The sequence below is a fragment of the Capsicum annuum genome, chromosome 3 (assembly GCF_002878395.1).
Source record: "Capsicum annuum cultivar UCD-10X-F1 chromosome 3, UCD10Xv1.1, whole genome shotgun sequence".
NCBI classification, from domain to species: Eukaryota; Viridiplantae; Streptophyta; class Magnoliopsida; order Solanales; family Solanaceae; genus Capsicum; species Capsicum annuum.
In genome coordinates, this window is record NC_061113.1 from 27,048,759 (window position 1) to 27,070,400 (window position 21,642).

The 21,642-nt window shown below is 35.0% G+C and overlaps 1 protein-coding gene and 1 long non-coding RNA gene across 3 annotated transcripts; one reads left to right on the top strand and one right to left on the bottom strand.

The window, feature by feature from the left end:
- Positions 1-10,577: 10,577 nt before the first annotated feature.
- Positions 10,578-16,277, top strand: LOC107864070 (protein DEHYDRATION-INDUCED 19). Of its 2 annotated transcripts, none has more exons than XM_016710330.2 (5): positions 10,578-10,894; positions 11,946-12,139; positions 13,144-13,221; positions 13,996-14,249; positions 15,740-16,277. In XM_016710330.2, exons 1-5 carry the CDS (start codon positions 10,846-10,848, stop codon positions 15,846-15,848), a joined length of 684 nt encoding a protein of 227 aa, XP_016565816.1. In that variant the 5' UTR covers positions 10,578-10,845; the 3' UTR covers positions 15,849-16,277. The 2 variants fall into 2 exon arrangements, with proteins under 2 accessions (XP_016565816.1, XP_016565817.1); XM_016710331.2 differs by having other exon boundaries at positions 15,743-16,277.
- On the bottom strand, positions 16,154-18,317 carry LOC107864071. The gene is made up of 2 exons (XR_001672559.2): positions 16,449-18,317; positions 16,154-16,241 (listed from the first exon to the last, which is right to left on the bottom strand). It is a non-coding gene; the product is annotated as an uncharacterized LOC107864071 (long non-coding RNA).
- Between the last annotated feature and the right edge of the window lie 3,325 nt (positions 18,318-21,642).

Below are 21,642 nucleotides of genomic sequence, written 5' to 3' on the forward strand. Positions count from 1 at the left end.
CTCAATCTACTGAGCAAGGACCATAAGCCTAGATATGCCCATCTCCTTAATCAACATCACAGTTCTGCACTCCTTAACCACTCTACTCAATACCCCAGATACAAACTTGCTCATTCTGGATCTACTGTCTGCTACTACATGGGGAGCATACCTGGCTAACTAAGTAAACTTAAGGGAATACTCTTTCACACTCATACTGCCTTGCTTGAGATTGATGAACTCTAATACTTTGGCTTCTTTCTGCTCTAGGGGAAAGAATCTATCTAAAAAGGCCATAACAAACTTTTCCCATTCTATGGGCTCTGCATCTATACCCCTGTCTACCTTCTACTGCTTAAACTACGTATGGGCTACATCTTGTAGCTAATAGGCAGCTAACTCAGAACTCTCACTAAAAGTCACTCCCATCATATCTGTGACTTTTGAGACCTGATCGAGAAACATATATGGATCCTCTTCAAACTTAGAACCTAAGAATAGGGGAGGATTTATTCGGGTGAAGTCTTGAATCCTGACTGCAGCAGTATTAGCCACTGGGTTAGCTGGAACGATAACTAACTGCTCATTTTGAGCTGTGACTGAATTAGCTAGAGTAGTAAATACAGTCTAAAATTCGACATGGGAGAAATGCTCATCTAGAGGATCTGTCTGGATGGGCTGAGGTGCTGACTAATTTTTGGTTCTTCTTTTGTTAGCTCTTTTGAGAGGCATATTCTGTAAATGAAAGGAAGAAGCTGATTAGACTGAGTTTAACTTGAGCTCATGATCACTCGCACGATATGAATACTGAAAGAATGGAAACTATTCCTAAAACATCTTATAGCCTCTTGTCCATAAGTGGGTTCACTCGGTGCGGAATCTTACTTCCAACTGAATAGACACTGAACTAATTTCCTAGTTATACTAGGCTTGACTGAGCTGTTACTGATAATAATATTTAACTAAACTGGACTGAGTTCACTGAGTTTCGTTGATTGACGAAATACTATTGAGTTCTATTAACTGACTGAGTTTACTGAGGATTTATCTGATTACTGAATAGGATTAGACTGATACTGAATTTACTGAGTTTTCCTAAGTCATGTAACTGACTGAATTCTACTGATCATGGCTTGACTGAGAGTATCTTGAAAACTGACACTGGCTCTAGGCGCACAACTAAATTATCGGGTATTAAATACTCCAAGGACTCAATAACATGGACATTAATTGGACATGACATTTTTTGATCATATGACCATAGTCAACAATTCATAATTTGATCATTGAGGGATTTCATGAAGCGCTTGATAATCATAATTTTGTACATGAATAGGAATATATTCTAACATATCACAATTTCACCAATCTAATCTCATAAGCATTCTATCAAACAATTACAAGGCATAACTTTAGCAAGGGAGTCATTTTAATCATGAGGGTAAAGAATGAGTTCATCATTTAAATCACCAATGAGTCATAATGTACAATTTGGCTCACTTAGGCATTTTAACAAACATATAGGATTCATAACTTTAGGCTTAGGCATGAACATTAAACCAATACATCATAATCACACAAATCAACTCAATTTTCTAGATTTCAATCCTCATACCAACATAATATCATGAAATACATTAAAGATTCCAACTTGGAAATTATATCAAAAAATCAATCCACAACATGGAAATCACAATTTATGATTTTAAAAATTGGTTTCTTGAGCTCCAAGGATGAAAGGGATCCTTGGATGAACACTTTACATACCTGAGTTGATAATTTCTTGAAGGTTGATGGTGAAATCTCTTGGAAATTGATTCTTGAATTGATAGCCCTAGGGCTTTGTTCTTGAGGATTTTGTGAATAATGAATATGATTAGCCAAAAGAGGGATAAATTTCATGTTATAGGGACTGAAGGGCGTGGGAAAAAGACTGAAATAACCCTAAGGATGCAACTTTTAATGACTGAAAATTGCCCACCGATACTGTAGTCGACGCATCGCATCGGTGTCGTCGATGCTATAGTCGACGCGTCGCATCGAGTTTGCGTTGGCTCACTAGAATTTGACTTGAGCTGAGGAAAAATTTATCCGTCGACGCGATTGGTGATGCGGCACGCCAACATCACATTGACTCACTATTTTGGTCAATAGAACATGGTCTAAATGAGATCCAAAAGATTTAAAACTCATCTGGAAACCCCTATTGACATTCCTGATCATGAATTAACTTAGATATTGATATTTAATGGATGTAAAGGTCGCGAAATAGGATTTCCAACTTATGAAGGCCTAAATTACACTAAGTATAAATACTTAGCTAAAATATTCTAAGTATGGAAACCCTTTAACAAGAATTAAGGGCTGAATTTTGACTTGAACTTTTACGGGGTCTTACAGTGATGCATCTCGGGTAGGTCTTAGTTGTGTTTTGATGCAATATGAAAAGGTGATTGCCTATGCTTCCTAGCAGTTGAAGGAACATAAAAGGAACTATCCTACTCATGATTTATAGCTGTTGGTGATGGTTTTTGCCTTGAAAATCTGGCGGCATAATCTGTATGGAGTACACTTAGACATCTTTTCTGATCATAAGAGTCTACAGTATGTGTCCACTTAGAAGGATCTAAATCTCAAGTAAAGGGGGTGGTTGGAGTTTCTCAAGGACTATGACATGAGTCTTCACTATCACCCAGGTAAGGCTAATATGGTTGCTGATGCTCGTAGCAAGTTATCCATGGGGAGTTTGGCTCATGTGGAGAAAGAAAAGCTAAAACTGGTGAAGGATATTCACTACTTGGCTAATCTTGGAGTTTTTCTCTTAGACTCTAAGGATGGAGAGGTAACGGTACAGGAAGTAGTTCAGTTGTATCATCGTGCAGAGATCAAGGAGAAACAAGTGCTAGATCCTATCTTGATGAAAATCAAAAGTAATGTGGGTATGCAGAAGGTAATGATGTTTGAGATCAATGGCGACGATACTTTATGGTACTAATATCGACTGGTTTCAGTAAAAAGATTTTGGATAAGGCACATGAATTGCTCTATGTTGTACATCCCAGCTCAACAAAGATGTATCATGATCTCAAGGAGATGTATTGGTGGAATGGTATGTAAAGGGACGTGGCTAATTTTGTGGCCAAGTGCTTAGTGTGTTAACAAGTTAAAGTTGAGCACATAAGACCTGTTGGATTGTATCAAGAAATTGTTTTGTCCGAATGGAAATGATAGGTAATCAATATGGATTTTGTTATCGATCTTCCTCGGTCTCATAATTAAGATGATTTGATTTAGGTCATCATGGATAGGATGATGAAGTCTGCTCACTTCTTGCCAGTAAAGACTAGTTTTTCGGCGGAAGATTATGTGAAGTTATATCTTTAGGAGATTGTGAAGCTGCATGGAGTACCTGTTTTGACTATCTCTGATTGTAGTATGTAGTTCTCATCTCATTTCTAGGGGGTTTTTCAGAAGGGATTGGGTACTATATTGAGTCTGAGTACCATTTTTCATCCTTAAACAGATAGGCAAATGAAAAGAACTATTCAGACATTGGGGGATATGCTTCGGGCATATGTGGTTGATTATAGTGGTAGTTGGGTTGAGTATCTACCTTTGGTGGAGCTTGCTTACAATAATAGCCATCATCTAGTATTAGTATGGCTCCTTTTGAGGCATTGTATAGTAGGAGGTATAAATCTCCTATTTGTTGGTTTGAGCTTGGAGAGACGGATATGTTCGGTCCGAATTTGGTCTATTAGGCTATGGAGAAGGTGAAGGTGATTTGGGATAGGCTTAAGGCTGCCCAAAGTCGCCAAAAGTCCTATGTAGATATTAGGCGTAGAGATTTGGAGTTTGAGGTTGGGGATAAGGGTTCCTCAATCTATCTCCCATGAAGGGAGTAATTTGGTTTGGCAAAAAGGGAAAACTTAGTCCCCAGTATATTTGTCCTTATGTGGTTTTGTGGAGGGTTGAAAATATCGCTTACGAATTGGAGTTGCCTTCTAGTTTGAACTTCATTCATCTGGTATTTCTTGTCTCCGTGCTGAGGAAGTGTCTTGGTGATCCTTCTTCGATTGTTCCTTTGGAAGGGTTGGATATCTCGGACTCTCTATTGATCCTTCTTCGATTGTTCCTTTGGAAGGGTTGGGTATTTCAGACTCTCTGTCTTATAAAGAGGTTTCGATTGAAATCTTAGATAGGCAGGTTCGTCGATTGCGAACCAAGGATGTGGCTTTGGTTAAGGTTCTGTGGCGAAACCATAAGATTTAAGAAGCTACTTGAAAAGTGGAGGAGAACATGAATTCCAAGTAATCGCATCTGTTTTCTGTTTTTGGGATTCATGTGGAAGGTATGTGTCTTCAACATATTTTTATTTTCTGAGCTTGTAAAAGGAAAGATTAATATCTTTTCCTCTTTGTTTTCAAACTTTGTTAAAGATTGAGAATATACAAATGACTCGTGCATATAACTACCCTTACCTTGTCCGTTATTCGAGGATGATTGTTCCTAATAGGGAAGACTGAAACAACTTGGTTTTTGGACCTTAAAAAATTTCTTGGAATTCTGATCTCTGGACCCAATACGACTCATGGATATGAGCCGTATGTTGAGGTACGAATGGTATGGTCCAATCGTATGTTGACCAGTGTTGGTTGGTGGGATAGATTTTGGTCACTGAAATGGGTACGACTTGGTAGTACGAGTCGTATGGTTGGCTACGGATCATTTGGTTCCTTCACTTAACCTTAGAATCGGTAACTTAAGTTGGATCCGAGTACGAGTGGCTCACCAGGATCCATAATCTAAGGTACGAGTCGTACCCGAGACTTGTATGGTGGACAGTGTTCAAAACATTTGTGTTTCTATCTTGCCAGAGATACAGGTGAAGATTATGGATCATTGCTGACAATACGACTTGGATAGGATGAGTCATATACTGGAAAGTGTTGGGTCCAAGGGTTGAGGCTTAGGATACGAGTGGAGGGTAACACTCTTATCGAAGGGTATAACTCGTGAGGATCAGTCGTACCCTTATGAAAGGATTTTATACAACTTAAGAGGGGGTATTCTGCACATTTTTCCACTTACCCTAATAAGATCCCATGACTTCTAACTCTCTTGGGAGGTTATTTACCCTATTATTCTATTCATTAACCTTTGGAAACTCTTGCCTAACACTTTATAATTCTCTCAAAAGTTTTTGGGCAAGAAAGCTAGGGTTTCAACTAGAGTACTAATTTGGGGATACTATTGGTGGTTTCTCTCCGTCTACCTTGTCAATTAAGGCATGTTCTCTCCCCTCATTGTTATTTCCAATTAAAGGCATGGTTTTATACAATACTTTCTTGATTTGAATGTTGTATGATTTGGGGTTTTCAAATATAATTTGGGGGGTTTTGGTTATAAATGCTTGGTTATGGTTTTTCCATGTTTTAATTATGCTTTTATATGCATTAATGGTGGTTTTGAATAATTGGTTGCGTGGTAATGGTTCTTTGGTAATGGACTTTAGTTTTGGAAATACTATGCCCACAATGTGTTTGATAAAATGCCTTTAACAATATTTTCACTATAATATTGGTTTTTCAATGAAACTTATGCATGGTTTAAACTTGGTAATGAAATCCTAAATGACATTAATGGTTTTAAATGGATTAAAAAGGTCGTGGTGGCCATGGTTTTGGTTAATTAAAAATCATGAAGGGTATATGGAATCCCTTAAACCTATATATAGTTGGCTACGGACAAAACTTACAAGTATAGTCGGCATGACGATACCACTACCAATAGCCTTGGTTAATAAATGGTCAATGGATTGGCTGGTTTATCGGCAATGGCTTTAATTAGACAATAATGGCGGGGTGTGTAGCAAAGTTGTGGAAGTAGAGGTCCCGGGGGGACTAAAACTAGAAACTCATATTTGTCGATGTGAGGTTTAGTCTTGATAACCGTGTGCACAATGTCACCCTTTATATTTTGGCGGATGTACTAGTCATCTTAGGTTTTCTTCCCTGGTCATGCGGCTTCATGCACTGGGGCCCTTTCAGCATGGGGAGCTGAACCCATATAGCCTGTGGGTGGTTTAGGACGGCAAAGCTACACGACCCAGATAAAGGTTTTAATGGCATGCTAAACTCGGTCCCCTTTCCCGGCATGATTATATACATATATAGGTATAGTTGTGCGAATATGAATGGTTTTACTTGGTTTTATATATGACATTATTTTATCCTTATCCTGAGTTTATGCTAGCGATCACTCGCCAACCCATCTTCGGGCAGGTGTATACCTATGCTATGCATGAATCGATCATTCTGCTCCACCTACATAGTGATTGACTCGGGGACAATTGTTGGATTGAAGTGGTGAGCTTTCATCTTTTCGAAAGGTTTCATTTCATGTTATGGATATTCGTAGACATTTTGATTTATTTCTGGATATTGATTTTTGCTATGGTTGGGGGCATATCCCAGCTAGATATTCTTACTCTTTTATTTAGAGGCTTTGTGGTACTGCTATGGGTTGGAATGGGCGGGATCGGTATTGGTGTCAGCCTTAGTATTGACATTGGTATTGGGGCTGATACCGGTTGACAATATTATTGATTGTTCTATTGTATTTTATTTTGGGATTAATTATATTATATTTTGGAACTTATTTGGTTATGGCCTGGTTTATGGCCCTTGTTTCAGTATTGGTTTGATTTGATATGCTTGGTACAATTTAGTGTGACGGAATGACTTGATAGGGTTGGTCTGGGATTAGACCTATCCCAAAGTCAGTCCTTGTCTAGTTATGCTATCTTGTTATATGTTTGATATTCATTCGACTTATGACATGCTAATGGTGGTTGGATTGGGTGATAGGGGGTGATCCCTAGTCCTAGTTGGACTTAGGATACCCATTACGACAAGGCCTCCAGTTAGGTCGGGTCATCAACGTAGTCCCACAAAGTCGGATTTGGGGAGGATAGTGTACATAGAGCTTATCCCTACCTCAAAGGTAGAGAGGTTGTTTCTGCTAGACTATCGACTTAAGTAAAATCGTCCAATCAAGGAGAAGATAATAGGTAGTAATTATTTAAAAAAAAAACTACCGGGCCTCACATATGTAGCTTTTATGCAATGATTATTGAACAGGCTTGTGACATAAAGTGAGACCATGACTTGATAAGTTAAGTTGTGCAAATGAAAGAAGAGAAATGATGTGAAAGAATTATCCGAAGGACATGAATGATGAGGAAAGAAAGAAACCGTTCCTTCATTTGTTTTGATGGGTCAAACACTCCGACAATATTTTAATTTTTAACCTTCCAAAAACCTTGGACCTGTGTGAAAAATTACAACCTCATAAAGTAAAATATCAAAGTGACGGAAAATGAAGAAAACAAGAAGCCATAAAATAAACTAAGAACAGAGGACAACCACTAAACAAAAGTTAACAATATAGAGCTTGGGCTCAGCAATACTTTTAGAAAATTCGAGCAATATAGAGCAAAAGAACATCTCATCAGATTCTTACAGTTTGTCAATTTTCTTCCTTTAAGATGAAAAGAGATTTTCTATGTTCTACTTTTTCTCTACTCTCTTGATCTTTCTAAAGTATGAGGAATTTGCCTATTCTAGACTTTTCTGTTTTGCCAACTTATTTCAGTCCATCCTTCATTAGTATCATTGCCAAGCGTAAAACCATTACTAACTCGAATATTTGTTACCATTTTTTCAACATCATATGTTTTCTGCATTTAAACTGAACTTGAATTGACTGTAGTAGCTGACCTACCAATGAATACCTTTTTTGGGGATTTGATCAAAGTTATCAAACTTTTCTTCTTTCTTCTTTAACACAGTGGTTGAGTTAGTTCACAAGGAAATTATGGTTATAGTATGTCACAGAGGTCAAAAAAACCTTATCCCATACAGGAAAAATAAAAGGCAGAAGAGATTCTCAAGAAAATGACACTACAACAACAACATACCCAGTGTATTCCCACAAAGTGGGGATCTAAAAAGGGTATTATGGAATGAAATTAATAATTTCAAGAAGTAATGAACAAATAGTCACTTCTTAACAATCAGAAAATCGTTAGATAGCTCACTACCCAACTTTCAGGAGCTTCTAGATAAGCAAAATACTCCACCAATCTAGGTAAATATTAAAGAAGGGAAAAGGGTCAAAATACCCCCATATTTTTATCTATTATTTACTATAGGGCCAAATATACCTGATCCCTTTTTGTGACACTTTTTCACCATAACAAGGTGAGAGCTCATGCGCCCTGACATTTGGGTAAGTTGAAAGCAACGTGAGATGCCACCTAACCAACAAATTCTTTTTCCATTTCCATTTCAAATTTTTATTCTTTTTCATTTTCCTTTACTCTTTATCCATTTACAAAAATTCCTAATACAAAAATAAATTTAAGCTTCTTCAAAAATAGGTGTAGCTAAAAGTTCGTTTTAGAATATTACGATAACATTGTAGCTAAATTGTGCCCCAATACAAAAGAAGTTAAATCCATCAACAGTTGGAAAGAAAGCTTTGTGTAGCTCTTTTTGAATTAAGGTTCTATCTCGCGAACCCAAAATCCAGTTTGTTCCTAATGCTCTGGTTACTTTCAAACATTAAATATTGATAACTTTCAAAGTCTACATTAAGTATTGATTTTATTAGAAGTGACACATTTTCTCTTAGTTTATCTCCAAAATACAAACAGTAAATACAATCCAACTCTCGAACTATATTGCTAATAAAATTGAATCAGAAAACTACTCAATAATTATAAAAATCAACACGTGAAAAACGACGATCAAAACATCATGCTAAAGAAAAAATTATACCTCTATTAGTTTTATGGAAGTCAAATCAACTGAAGAAAGAAATGAAGATTGTTCTACTTCCAGTAGTTTTAATCACTTTTTAAACATGAAAGTAAAAACTTTGTTTAAACAAAATCAAAGATTAAGGATGTTGTTATCTAAATTAATTTACGTTTCTTAGATTTACACTGCCAAAGAGAGAGGTAGAAGCAGAGGATCGACAAAAACTATGTCCTTTTTTGTGTTTTCATCTTAATTCTCAACCAACAATACGTTGCACTAGTACAGAATGACACAATAATTTCACTAAGAAGAGGCGGTGAAGCTTGTGAGAAGAGGTGGTGTAAACAATGGGCAAAAGAATAAAAGTAGTTGTGTAAAATCGACAGAAAAATCCATGAAAAGATTTATTTGTCCTTGAAAGCATGTATGACGACCTTCACCTGCTTCCAAGGCTCTTCTATATATTAAAAAGAATAGTATTTTAAGGAAAAATATATGATCAATCAAGTCACTAATAAAATAGTTAAATACCTACTAAATATCGGGGTAGTTTGGTAGAGAGATAAGATTGAATATTTTAGGATTAAATATGAAAAAAAATTTGCACTCCACTTGATTTTGATATAAATTTATCTGTATGAGGTAAATTAATCGAAGAATTATTTTCTTCATTTCAGTTTATGTGGTATAATTTGACTGAATACGAAATTTAAGAAATAAAAGAAAATTTTTCAAGTCACGTTAGTGCTACTTTTAGGTTGACTTTCCTGTTAAATAAGACTCAATGAAGATAAAATGAAAATTGTGCCAACAAAATAGTTGTCAAATAAGGAAATATAATTTTTTTTTTGGAGACAAACTAAAAAAAATATTTGTCACATAAAATGATACGAAAGTGGTATAATATAACAAAAATATACCCAATATATTGTAGAAGGCAAGTGAACACAATCCATACCACTACCTCAGAGGTGAGTTAGATAAGTTGTTTCTGATAGATTCTCAATTCAAGATAATAAAAAAATAATAATATCAAATTTAAAATTCTTTGAAAATTTAGTGAGCCAAGTATTAATTTGAGACAACTATTTTTTAGTAAAGGCATCTAATATATAAAAGGGTTATTACTCCTTCCGTTCCTTTTTAACTAGACCTCTTTTTAAAAAATATTTATTTCAATTTAGTTGTCCTATTTATTGCAATTTAGTTGTTTCAATGAGTGTTTGATTTGTATCTGCGCTTAGAATTTTCTTGTTTGTGGTGTTTCAATAATGTATATGATTTTGAATAAATAATTTATAGTAGTACCTCGTGGGTGTCTTGTTTTATTTATTATCTAGCAGTGTGTTATAGTTTTGCTGTGTGATTTTATATTATTTTGGTTTGTTATACTGTTATCTGTCATAAGTCGGGATCTATCGAAAACAACCTTTCTACTTTATTTGAGGTAGTGATTTGGACGGTGTGCACTTTACTCTCTCCAGACCCCATTTTGTGATAATACACTAAGTATGTCGTTGTTTAGTTGTTTTATTTATGGAATCAAGATAATTTTTTATATTCTTCTCTTCTTTCAATACTACCCTTATCATTAGCTAACTATAATATGTATATATATATATACATATATATATTTTAAATATAATTAATAAAAACAATCTAATAAAATATATTTCTAATAAATATTTTTAAAAAAAAATACCAATTTAACGAGGCTAACTATTTTGAGTGAGACTTAATAAATAAGCAAATGGTTAGGTTTGGTTGTATAATTTGGCTGCTGAGAGAGTTGACCAAAAACCGCGGGAGTCCACGTGTATTTCCATACCCGACCCGAATACCCATTTTCTTCTCTCGGTTCAGTTTATACCACTACTACTTCTTCTTCTTTGGTCTCAACGATAGACCAAAAATTTCTTCCTCCAAAGTGCCCTAAAACCCCCTTTGTTTATTTACGTATACAAAGTCTATACCTATTTATTTTTTGTGGGTATTTTCCAGTTATACAATTTCAATATTCTTGCATAGGGAAAAATTCTCAATGGATGATCGTGACAACGATTTGAAAATTCTGCTCTCTGCTTTAAAGGGTAATTTTTTTTGGAATTGAATCGAGCAAGACTATTTTTTTCTTTGATGTATGTGGAAACTGGGGAGTGGGGTTGGGAGATAGTTTTAGTTGGTCTAGTTCTTGAAATATGTTAAAAATTACATTTTTGAATCTTGGAAAGTCTTTTTCTATCTGTTTTGAGTTGAGGGTCTATTGGAAATAGTCTTTCTTTGTTTTAAGGAAGGGGTAAGGTCTGTGTACACTCTATCCTCTCCGGACAACACTGAGGGAATTACACTGGGCTGCTGCTGCTGTTGTTGTTTAAATAGATATATATGGAAACTGGGATGGGGCTTTAAGGGGTGGGGGGGATGGGGTTTTAAGAATAGTTTTAGTTGTTCTAGTTCTTTTTAATATGTGAAAAGTTGCATTTTTGAATGTGGGTCAATTTCACTTATTGAATCTTAGAAAGTTCCTTCATTTGTTTTGAGTTGAGAGTCTATTGGAAATAGTCTTTGGAAGGGGTAAGGTCTGCGTACGCACTATCCTCCCTAGACTCCACTTGTGGATTACACTGGGCATGTTGTTGTTGACGAATTTTGGAAATAAAAAGTAGCAAACATTATGGGTCGGGTTTGTAGTAGTATTTATTGTTCAAAGAGGTAGCTTATCCATGTATTAATTTCTCTATAAGTTATACAACGTTTGTCAGCTAGTTAGAAAGTAAGTTATTCATGTATAAATCACTATGGTGTTTGTTTTGTAATTTAGAAAGCCGCATAACCAAAACATGTATAAGTTATGAGGGAATTGATGTATTATCTTATGCGGAGTAGAAGGTGGAATAGCTAATATCTGCATAACTAATACCTGCATGCTAATACTTGCATAATTCTAACTAGCTACCAAAGGACCCCTAGTATGAATTGGCATAATCATGTTGAATCTTGAATAAAAAGCGCGAAATAGTTTAGGTTGTGGTAGTAGTATTTATTGTTGTTCTTTCTTTATTGTTATTCTTGCTTTTCTGTATATTTTTACTTGTATGCACACTACATGTATTGGCATAATTATGTTGAATCTTGAAATAGATGGTGGCATGTATGTTGGAGAGGAGGAGGAGGAGGATGAAGAAGAAGAGGAAGAGGAGGAGTTTGAGGATGAAGATATTAAAGACGATAATGTAAAGACGGATTTGGCATGCCCATTTTGTTCAGAAGACTTCGATATGCTTGGCTTGTGCTGTCACATTGATAGTGAGCATCGTATAGAGGCCAAGACCGGGGTAAAACCATAACCTATATTCTCTTTCATGTTCATGCTTGGTAGTATTCTTGGCTTTGTCTTTCTCTTTGATAATTTTCAGAAGATATTGCTCTTGAAAGGTTTGAAACAGGATAGGGAGGCCAACCCTCAGAGCCTGTTGTTCACATGTGCTGTTGGTGGAGATCCTAAAGATCATTAGTTGTTGATTGTGTGATTAACCAGACTAACCCTCAAACTTTTAGATTAACCAGTTGAATCAGATACATGTCTTGAGTTTGAGTCTCACCTACCAATCATAAAATAGATATTTCCAGGTTCCATGAAAAAGAAATCAGTTGCAAGCAAGACAGTGTAGTGCAGAACTAAAGAAATAATAAAAATGTTCCCTGTAAGATTTGTAAGATTTTAAATTAGACAGTACACGATAAAATATGATCAACTAGAATGGAACTCTATGCACTTGGCTAGCAAAAGAGAGGACTTTGGGAGAAATGTGCTTTTATTTAATATACACTGGGCTGAAATCCCCAAAATAGAGTACTTCTTTCTCTATATGATGATACGTGGCAAAACAAATGCCTAATCAGGGCAAAGCTAACTACATGCCTATTATCGGAGTTCATGCTTCAATGTTTGTAATCATATGAATTAGATACGAAAACCTTCAACAGTTTAACATATTTGCACTCTTATCTTAATCTGAGATCAGTTTGCTAATGGGCAAAAGGTAATACTTCAGTGTTGCGTGAAATTATCTGTTGGCCATTGTATTTTCAGATTTAGTTTGAATGTTTTTATAATCGATGTTTCTTTGTCTTCCCTTGCTGTTGCTTGCTTTTATGTGTTTTGTTTGTTATATTGTTATCTGTCCTGAGCCGGGGGTCTATCGGAAGCAACCTGCCTAATTCATCTTAGGTAGTGGTACTATAGACTGCGTACACTTTATCCTCCCCAGACCCCACTTGATGGTAATACACTGGGTATGTGTTGTTGATGATGATGATGATGTTTCTTTGTCTTCAGATATGTCCTCTATGTTCTACCAAGGTGCGAACGAATATGGCTACACACGTCATCGTGCAACATGAAAGTGTATTAAAAATATCCTTCACTTCCTATATTCCAATTTATCAGTTTCACATGGTCACAGATAGCTTAAGGAGTTATTACTTTTTCATAGCTGATTGTAAGAGAAAAGCAAATCTAGCTACTGCAATTTCTAACCACTTGCATATTCTCTTGGTTGCAGTGTACCTTGAACTTGCACTTGTTCTTTATAATTAATTGGGAAGGTAATATCGAATTTCTTGGTGTTGAGTGTCAGATCACTTGCTGAGCTCCCTACCTTCAACAATTGAGGTGGAGGGTTCAAACCCCCTTATTAGCGTAGATGCATTTCATCTTTTCCCTTCCCCCCACTCCTGATGTACATTTTTGTAAAAAGAGAATATCGAATTTCCCATGTTGATATCTGGATAATGACCTTGATATTTGCTCATATGATTAACTGACATGAAGTAGTCAAGTTGCTACTTAATTTTGCCCTGTGCACTGTCTGCATAATTCATAACTCCTAACATCTTCCTCAGTAATTATGTTTAGCAAAGGTAGTGGCAGATTCTTTTCTTTTTATCTCAATAGAATTAAGTTTTTTTGATAAAGCAGTACTAAAATAACTTTCTGCTTCCAAAGGTTACTAACTCCTTTTCGATGAAAAAAACTGAACCTTTGACCTCTTTCATGTTTATTGGTTTATTGGTTTATTGGAGTTCTTTCCTTGAGCATGAATTTGCATCTTTCTTTAGGAAATATGTTATATTTTGTATATCATAGAGCATCTGGACTTTATGTTGATTCGCCTTAACACTAGCTTAAGCTCTTACCAAAAAGAAACTTCAAAATGGTAGATCTCTCTCAGCCTTATCCTTACTGAGGAAAGAGTTGCTGAATCTTTATTTGGAAAAGAAGTCCAGCCAAGTTAGTTCTTCTTCAAATACGGAAAACAACCAGTTACTGTTATCATTTGTTGGCAATCAGCATCCTACCAAACGATCTCATACAAGACAGCCCTGCACTTCAGCCGAAGAAAGTTTATCCAGGAACAGCCTCGATGACCATACCAGTGAGAGGTAAGAAAATTATTATGTTTTAATTCAACAGTTTCTTCATGGCTTGTTTCTCTGTGTTCTCTGTCATCATGTGCTGGCATCAAATGACCCTAACTTTTATTATGATGAAAAAGGACAAATTAATGGACAAAAGAAAGCTGAATCTATAGGATTAAGCGCCTAATATTCCATCACTTGTGTTTTTTCGTCAATTATTTTCATTGCAAACTAATAGAAAAACAACAGGTTGTGTTAAATTCATTGCGCTCATTCAGCAACAAGTGCCTCAATTTTTGCTTGGTTGAATTTCGTTAAGTGGAGTTCATGGAAATGGATGATTATCTATGCTGGGCATCGTTACTTGAATTTTCTTTGGATTGCTGCCTTATTGTAGTTGAGTGTATTGCATTTTTGAATTATGCCAGAAGTGAACTTAGCTGTAAGTTAGATGAATTCGATAAGGAAGTGTCCTTAGAAATTTTGTCTATGCTGGGTTTGTAGGAACGCTTTTACTTATATATTTCAAATTGTGAGAGAAAATCAAATCCACCATTTGCAGGGAGTAGGGTAGGAATACCAGTGCTTGATCGCCTAGGTTTTTGGATTTTGTTTTTTCTTTTCAATGGAAAAAACTCTAGATTCATTTGCTTCAGTCGGAAGAAGTTAGCAGTTAACAATTTTCTGATAAAAAATGCGTCAGTCGGAAGGTTTTTAAACACAGAGTCAACTTTGAGAACTAATGGAACCACTTTTATTGTTATTTCTCCCAAATTTATAACTTTTCTTATCACAGATGAACAGTAGGGCAATGAAAAAGTTGATTAATGCATTCTTTTCTTTAAATTTGTCAAATAAACACTGTATTTCCATCTAAGTTTATCCTCCTCGATCCGTTCAGCACCAGTAGCATGCCAAGGTTGAATCTGATACCTGATGCTTTCATCCTGACAGTTCACTCCTTCTTTCTTCCTTTCCTTATTTGTTCTTGATTTCTTGTTGACCTTCATCCTCCTCCTTCGGTTTACACCTTCCCTTTTCTAATTTGTCTAGTCATTTGCACGGTAATTTATTTGCTATGGCAGACATCGTCCGAACTAAACCTTAACCTACGAAGAAGCTGGTTTATTTTTATTTTGATACTCTTTTCCTTCAATTAGCAAGATCATTATTTTCGTTTCATGAGTAACGGAAGTATAGATAGAAATAATTTGAAATGAACATAGCAGGAAACAAATCTTGTGATGATAATGCACCACATAACAGATAATTGGTCTTTCTCCAAAATATTTTAGCTGGGAAAGCTAGAAAAAGTTTTGGTTCAATTGTCCGTGGAGCTGAATTTGGAACTTGAGTTGTTTTGTGATTATTAGCTGTATCTTTTCCTCAGTGGATGATTTCTACATGTTATTCTATGAAGCACGTATTATTTTTTTTATTTCCTGCTATCTCCTAATGTGCCTGGATGGAAAAAAGTTTTAACTCTTTTTATTTCATTCAAATCCTTGCCGAAGAAGCTCCCAAGTATTTCCTTTAATGGACAAGGATCAGGAAGAGAAGGTCCAGAGGTCTGAATTTGTGAAAGGACTATTATTCTCCACCATACTTGAAGACTGCTTATGAGACTGAACCACACTGCTTTTCCTTTCTATGGCTAACTGGCACAGAAGCTCGCTGAAGATGTTCCTCGATATATGCTGATAAAGTTACTGGCAGCCAGAGGCTGTTATAAGGAGTTAAAGCTCTCCTCACCTCACCTCCTATTGACATGCTCCCATTTGGATGGCGTGGTTGCTTATGTGAAGATATGTCCAGTTGATATGCTTTAACACAAGAACTTGTTTCAATTGACGCGACTTTGGCATGCTATTTCTTTTTCCCTTTTTTCCTGCTAACTGATGTAGCTTATACTACGGTTTCTTGACTGTCCCCGACTGAAAAAAGGTTCTTCATTCTTGTAGTTAGATCCAAAATGATTTGATTATGAAGCAGCATGTTTACTGTCATTGTCACATTCTGCAAAAAGAAAATAGATGTTATTCTTTCGATTCATTGTGATGACTATCAGGTGCAAGTTTCTTCAGTTTTATTAGTGTAGTCCCTTGCTTCATGCTAATTTACCTCATAAGTCTCAAAGCAGAGTGATTAAAAGGTTCAATAACTTTATTGTTGTTTGAGAATTATCTAAGGTGAATTCTATCAGTTGGGAGAGGAAAGACTTACAGGTGATATATCCGGAGAAGTGTCCGAGTTGGTTAGCCCCAAATAAATAGGGGGTCTCAAGTTCGAAACCCCCTGCTTGCTTTTTCTGTTATGCTCGTCGCACAGGACTCATGGCTTGCCTCTCTTGTATGGTTTGTTGGCTATTACATTGAAACAGGGTTTATCTTGTGCGCACTTGAAAGTGTTGCCTAACGAATGTTTACCTTTCTCCGGTCATCAAAAGTACTCGCTCTCTACGTTGATCAAAATTTACTATTTTTTAAGTGGAAGCTTATCTTGTGCGCACTTGAAAGTGTTGCCTAACGAATGTTTACCTTTCTCCGGTCATCAAAAGTACTCGCTCTCTACGTTGATCAAAATTTACTATTTTTTAAGTGGAAGCTTTGGTACTTTTTACTCCCCTTTTGTTGAGCGTGGAGTTTAAAATGTTAGATTTGTTATAAAATCACCTAAGAAAGTAACACAGAGTAAAAAGGTGCAAAGCAATAATGGAGAAAAATGATGGAGAGGCTATTTATATTCACATGAACATGGCTATTTATAGCTCAAAATGAAAACATTACGAGAACAAATCCATTTCAAAGGGTGGAGGCTGATTTGGCTTTGAGCCTATCTGGAAGTGAGACACATGGCAGGACATCTACCATCAAAAAAGCTTGGGATATAAATTCTCTAACCTTATCGAGGCAAATAGCTTTAATGGGATAATCTGAAAATTGTGTCCTTAATCGTATTATTTTTATCTGTAATTTCGCTAACGCTAGATTGCGAGATGATACATGAGACCATCTTGAAGATGCGTCGATTATTGATCCAAATAAAATTTGAGGAGTATCCATATATTCTTCAAGATGAAAATATAAACAAAATAAATATTATAGTATTATCAACTCACAACATATTATACAAATTTTATTTATTTACAAGAGTAGTGAAACACTACTAAAAAAAATATAAACTAGTACAACCAACAGAAAAGTAAAATACTCAGACTATTGCAGATTCATCACCAACAAGATGACTAACATTTCCTTCATAGATTGCAAAGAAATTTGGAGCATCTAAATCCATAGGCTCAATATTATCTTCGGAGATAAAGTTTGATTTTACATTGTTATCCATTTTCTTGGGGATGCCTGATAGAGATTGGCTAGATGTTTTGGCATATGGCAGGTACGTAATCACTGATCAGTGCCCCTTTCCTCCATATCGATAGCATTTATTTTTTGAATTTTTCCTTTGCACTGTTGCAGTATTTTCCCCCTTATTTTTACATTGCTGGTGCTGAGGGTCATTATTTAGTACAAGACGATCACCCTGATTAAAATTTGTTCCTTGACCACGGCCACAACCACAACCACGACTGTAGCCAGGACTTCTTTCACGTCTAATTTGGTGAAAATTTGCAGTAGCTACTTCAGAAAATGGAGCACTATCAGTAGGTCACCTTTTATGATTATTCATCAAAAGATCATTGTGTTGTTCAACAACAAGAAAATGTGAAATCAGTTTAGAATTCTTTTTGAATTTCATTTCTTGATATTGCTGCTGCAGGAGCATACTTGAAGTAGGAAAGATAGAGAATGTTTTCTCTAGCATGTCATGATCAGTGATGTTTTCTCCGCATAAATTTAACTGTGATTTAATTCTAAACATGGTAGAATTATAGGGAGTTATATTTTTAAAATTTTATAATCTCAAATAGGTTCATTCATAATGTGTCTATGAAAGGACAATCATCTTCAGGTGGTTATTTCTCTCTTTTAGGTTATTCCATAATATAAGAAAACTTTTAATGGTGAGATATTTCATTTTTAAGCCCTCGTCAAGATGATGATGGAGAAATATCATAACCTTAGCACGGTCTTGATTCAATGCCTGATTTTCATTTTTGATGGTGTCTGTCAGACCCATCACATCTAAATGAATTTCGACATCAAGTGTCCAAGATATGTAGATTTTGCCTCATATATCTAGAGCAACAAATTTACATTTAGATATATTTGATATTAGTTAAAAAAAAAAAAGTAAATTCTTACTTTTACTATCATTGAATTTTTTTTACTTAAAATGACAGAAACTCGTTCTGATAATGCGTTATAAAATTACCTAAAAAAGTAATAAAGAGTAAAAAAGTGCAAAGTAACAATAAAGAAATATAATGGAGAGTCGATTTATATTCACATGAATATGACTATTTATAGCCCAAAATGACAACAATACAAATAGAGATGGAGGATGATTTGGCTTTGAACCTATCTAAAAGTGAGACACATGGCACCTACTTTGGATACATGAACATCTACTGTTTCATATCAAGATTATGACTTTTTTGAAAAATATAAATAATGGGAAATAAAAGGATATTAAATTAGTTATTGAAAAGTCACTTGGGGATAAATCACTTCAATTTTAATTTGAATAGTTCATGAAGACCTTAGGTTTGTTTAAGTTGCAACGAAACACTGTTGGACAAAACGGTGTTGAAAAGTTTGTCTCTAAAGGCAAAGCATGCATATAAATTGTGGAAGGGTACCTTGTAAGTGCCTGTTGGTGGTTTCTCGTGATGTGATATGATATGATATGGTTATTAAGGGAATTATTTTATTTTGAATTTTTTTAAAAGATTTCATATGGTATGATATGACATCTTTTCATGATTTGGTAATCATAGACTACCTCAACTTTTAGAATCATTAATTTGATGGCATCTCATGATTTTCTTATTTCTTTTTTTAATTATGTCCTTATATAAGTATTGTTTAGTTCTATTTTATCATTTACCCTATATTACTTTCAACCCTTATGCTTTTCTGCTCAATTCCAACCATTATGTTTTTCTGCTCAATCCCTCCTCTGCATTGTTCTACCATTCTTAAAACTTGTAATTACAAAATCAATTTCTCTCTATTTCAAAAGTTAAGCACAAAACTCATTTCAATTTAATTCATCTTTATTTTTTTTCTAATTATTCTTTCAATCCCTTTTTAAAAAATAAATTAATTTTTTAAAATTAAACCTCTGCATATAGCATTAAATAAAAAATGAAATAAAATCGCCCAGAAAATTTATTTCTAGGTTTACTTAATTTCAATTTGTGTTTTTTTTAATTGTCAATAGAATCTATTTTCTTTCATTTATTCACTCGAAAAAGGAAACTAGTTGTATGTATGCATATAAACAATACATGACAGAGCTGAGAGATAGGAAAAGGGAAAACGAGAAGGACAAGCAACTTGTAAAAAAGTTATTTAACCTTTCACAAATATGATTTTGTATCACTAGTTTGCAAATATTTAGGCATGATTTGTAATAAATTTGTAGAAAGAAAATTATTTTATTAATAGTTATTGATAAATTTAAAATTTATAATAATTACGGACATTTTAGTAAATTTACTCATTACGATACACTACCATACCATCAAACCAAACAATAAAACTGTTATTAAACCGCCATGAACAATACAGTCTATCCAAACATTGTACTGTACAATACCATACCACATCATATTGTACCGTACATTATGAAACCATGACAAACCACCATCCAAACAAAGTGTAAGGTGTTTACGTAGGGATGACAATGGGGCGGTGCAGGTGCAGGGTGGTACGGGTTTTAAGCTATGTGGGGCGGGGCGGTGAGAGTGCGGTGCGGGTTAAAGTAAGTTTTTTTTAAAACGGTGCGGTGCGGTGCAGGTTGCGGGTATATGCGGGTTTAAATTAAAAAAAGCTAAAAAATAATATTATATTCGTGAATATACCTTAAATTATATGTATTCTTTACTTAAAATTTTATGATACTTAAAATGACATGTATAACACTACAAATAAATAATTTTATAGCTTTTTTAATATCTCTATTCATTTTTAAAAAAAATATGATATTTGATTATTACTTGTACACGTGATACTTTTTACAATTTCTTAGTGAAAAGTGATATAATAAAAATTAGTTGTTATTATTTTCTAGTAGTAGATTTAGAAATATGGAACGGTGCGACGCAGTGCGGTGCGAATATGCAAGGGTATGAGTGTGAAGCGAATTTATGTAGATTTAAAAGTGATGCGGCACGGTGCGATACTGTTTTAAAATTTACGAATTTAGAAAAAATCCCCACCGCACCTGCACCCGCACCTCACCTATTGAGTGGGAACAATCTCTTATGGGCTATTAAAAATAAAGATCTCTGATTAAAAAAAAATCTAAAATAAAATAAGTTTGTAAAAGAACTAAAAATCATATTGTAGAGCAACATTTTAACCAAAAATAAGTCAATGTTGCTAGTTAATAATATTGGGATTAGTGTCTTGCATCTATTCTAATACTACTTCGTTCTGTTTCACTGGGCTCGTTTCACTTCACGAGCATAAATTTAACTAATTTTTGAAGTTAAATTGAATTAAATTAATTCAATATGTTAAATTTTAATTTAGCTATTCGAAAATAATATGAAAAATATTACAAGTTACATTTGTCTAGTTAATGATTAAAAAATACATCTTAAAATATATTGGTCAAGTTCATGCAATATAGCTCTATGTAACTGGGAGAGGGAGTACACAACATATTGGCACCAGGTTTTCTATGCCTGATATTATTTTTTGCGCTGTAAAAAGTTTGTTCGTTCTACTCCTTCCAACTGTGGTTATCCCAGAGAGACGAGCAGAATTTATTTGAAAAAAGTTATAAGTTGAACACGATTTATGCACACACACACACCTGAAAGAAAAAGGAAACAAAAGCTTCACCATTGTTACAGTTCCTACTTCCCTACTATTATAGTCATTGAACTAGATTCTCCTGCTACGAAGAAAAAGCACCACTCATGCACTACGCTTGTGAAGATGAATTCCCACCATTCAATGTTCAGAGCTGAGCCAACTGATTCAGTGGTCTCCTTCTCTCCCTATACTTCGAACCAAGACTCTTCTTCAAAGTAAGGTTCTCTAGCTTCTATTCAAAGGATACACTTCGAACCAAGACTCTTCTTCAAAGTAAGGTTCTCTAGCTTCTATTCACAGGGTACATAGATCAATTCAGTCGAGACTATTAAATAGCAGCTCATTTGCCTTGAACACATACTCAGAAAATCATTCAGCTGTATATGCAGCCCTTGGCATGAACGTCGATAGAAGTTCAGTAATACTCGGTATCATTGACCAAATTCAAGCACTTCCGAAATGGAGTTACT

Excerpts from the sequence above, each read along its gene's own strand:
- LOC107864070 (XM_016710330.2), top strand. The coding sequence starts at position 10,846 with ATGGATGATCGTGACAACGATTTGAAAATTCTGCTCTCTGCTTTAAAG. Across the intron at positions 13,222-13,995 it reads AACATGAAAGTGTATTAAAA|GCTCTTACCAAAAAGAAACT; the intron begins ATATCCTTCACT and ends ACACTAGCTTAA. Across the intron at positions 14,250-15,739 it reads GATGACCATACCAGTGAGAG|AAGCTCCCAAGTATTTCCTT; the intron begins GTAAGAAAATTA and ends TCCTTGCCGAAG.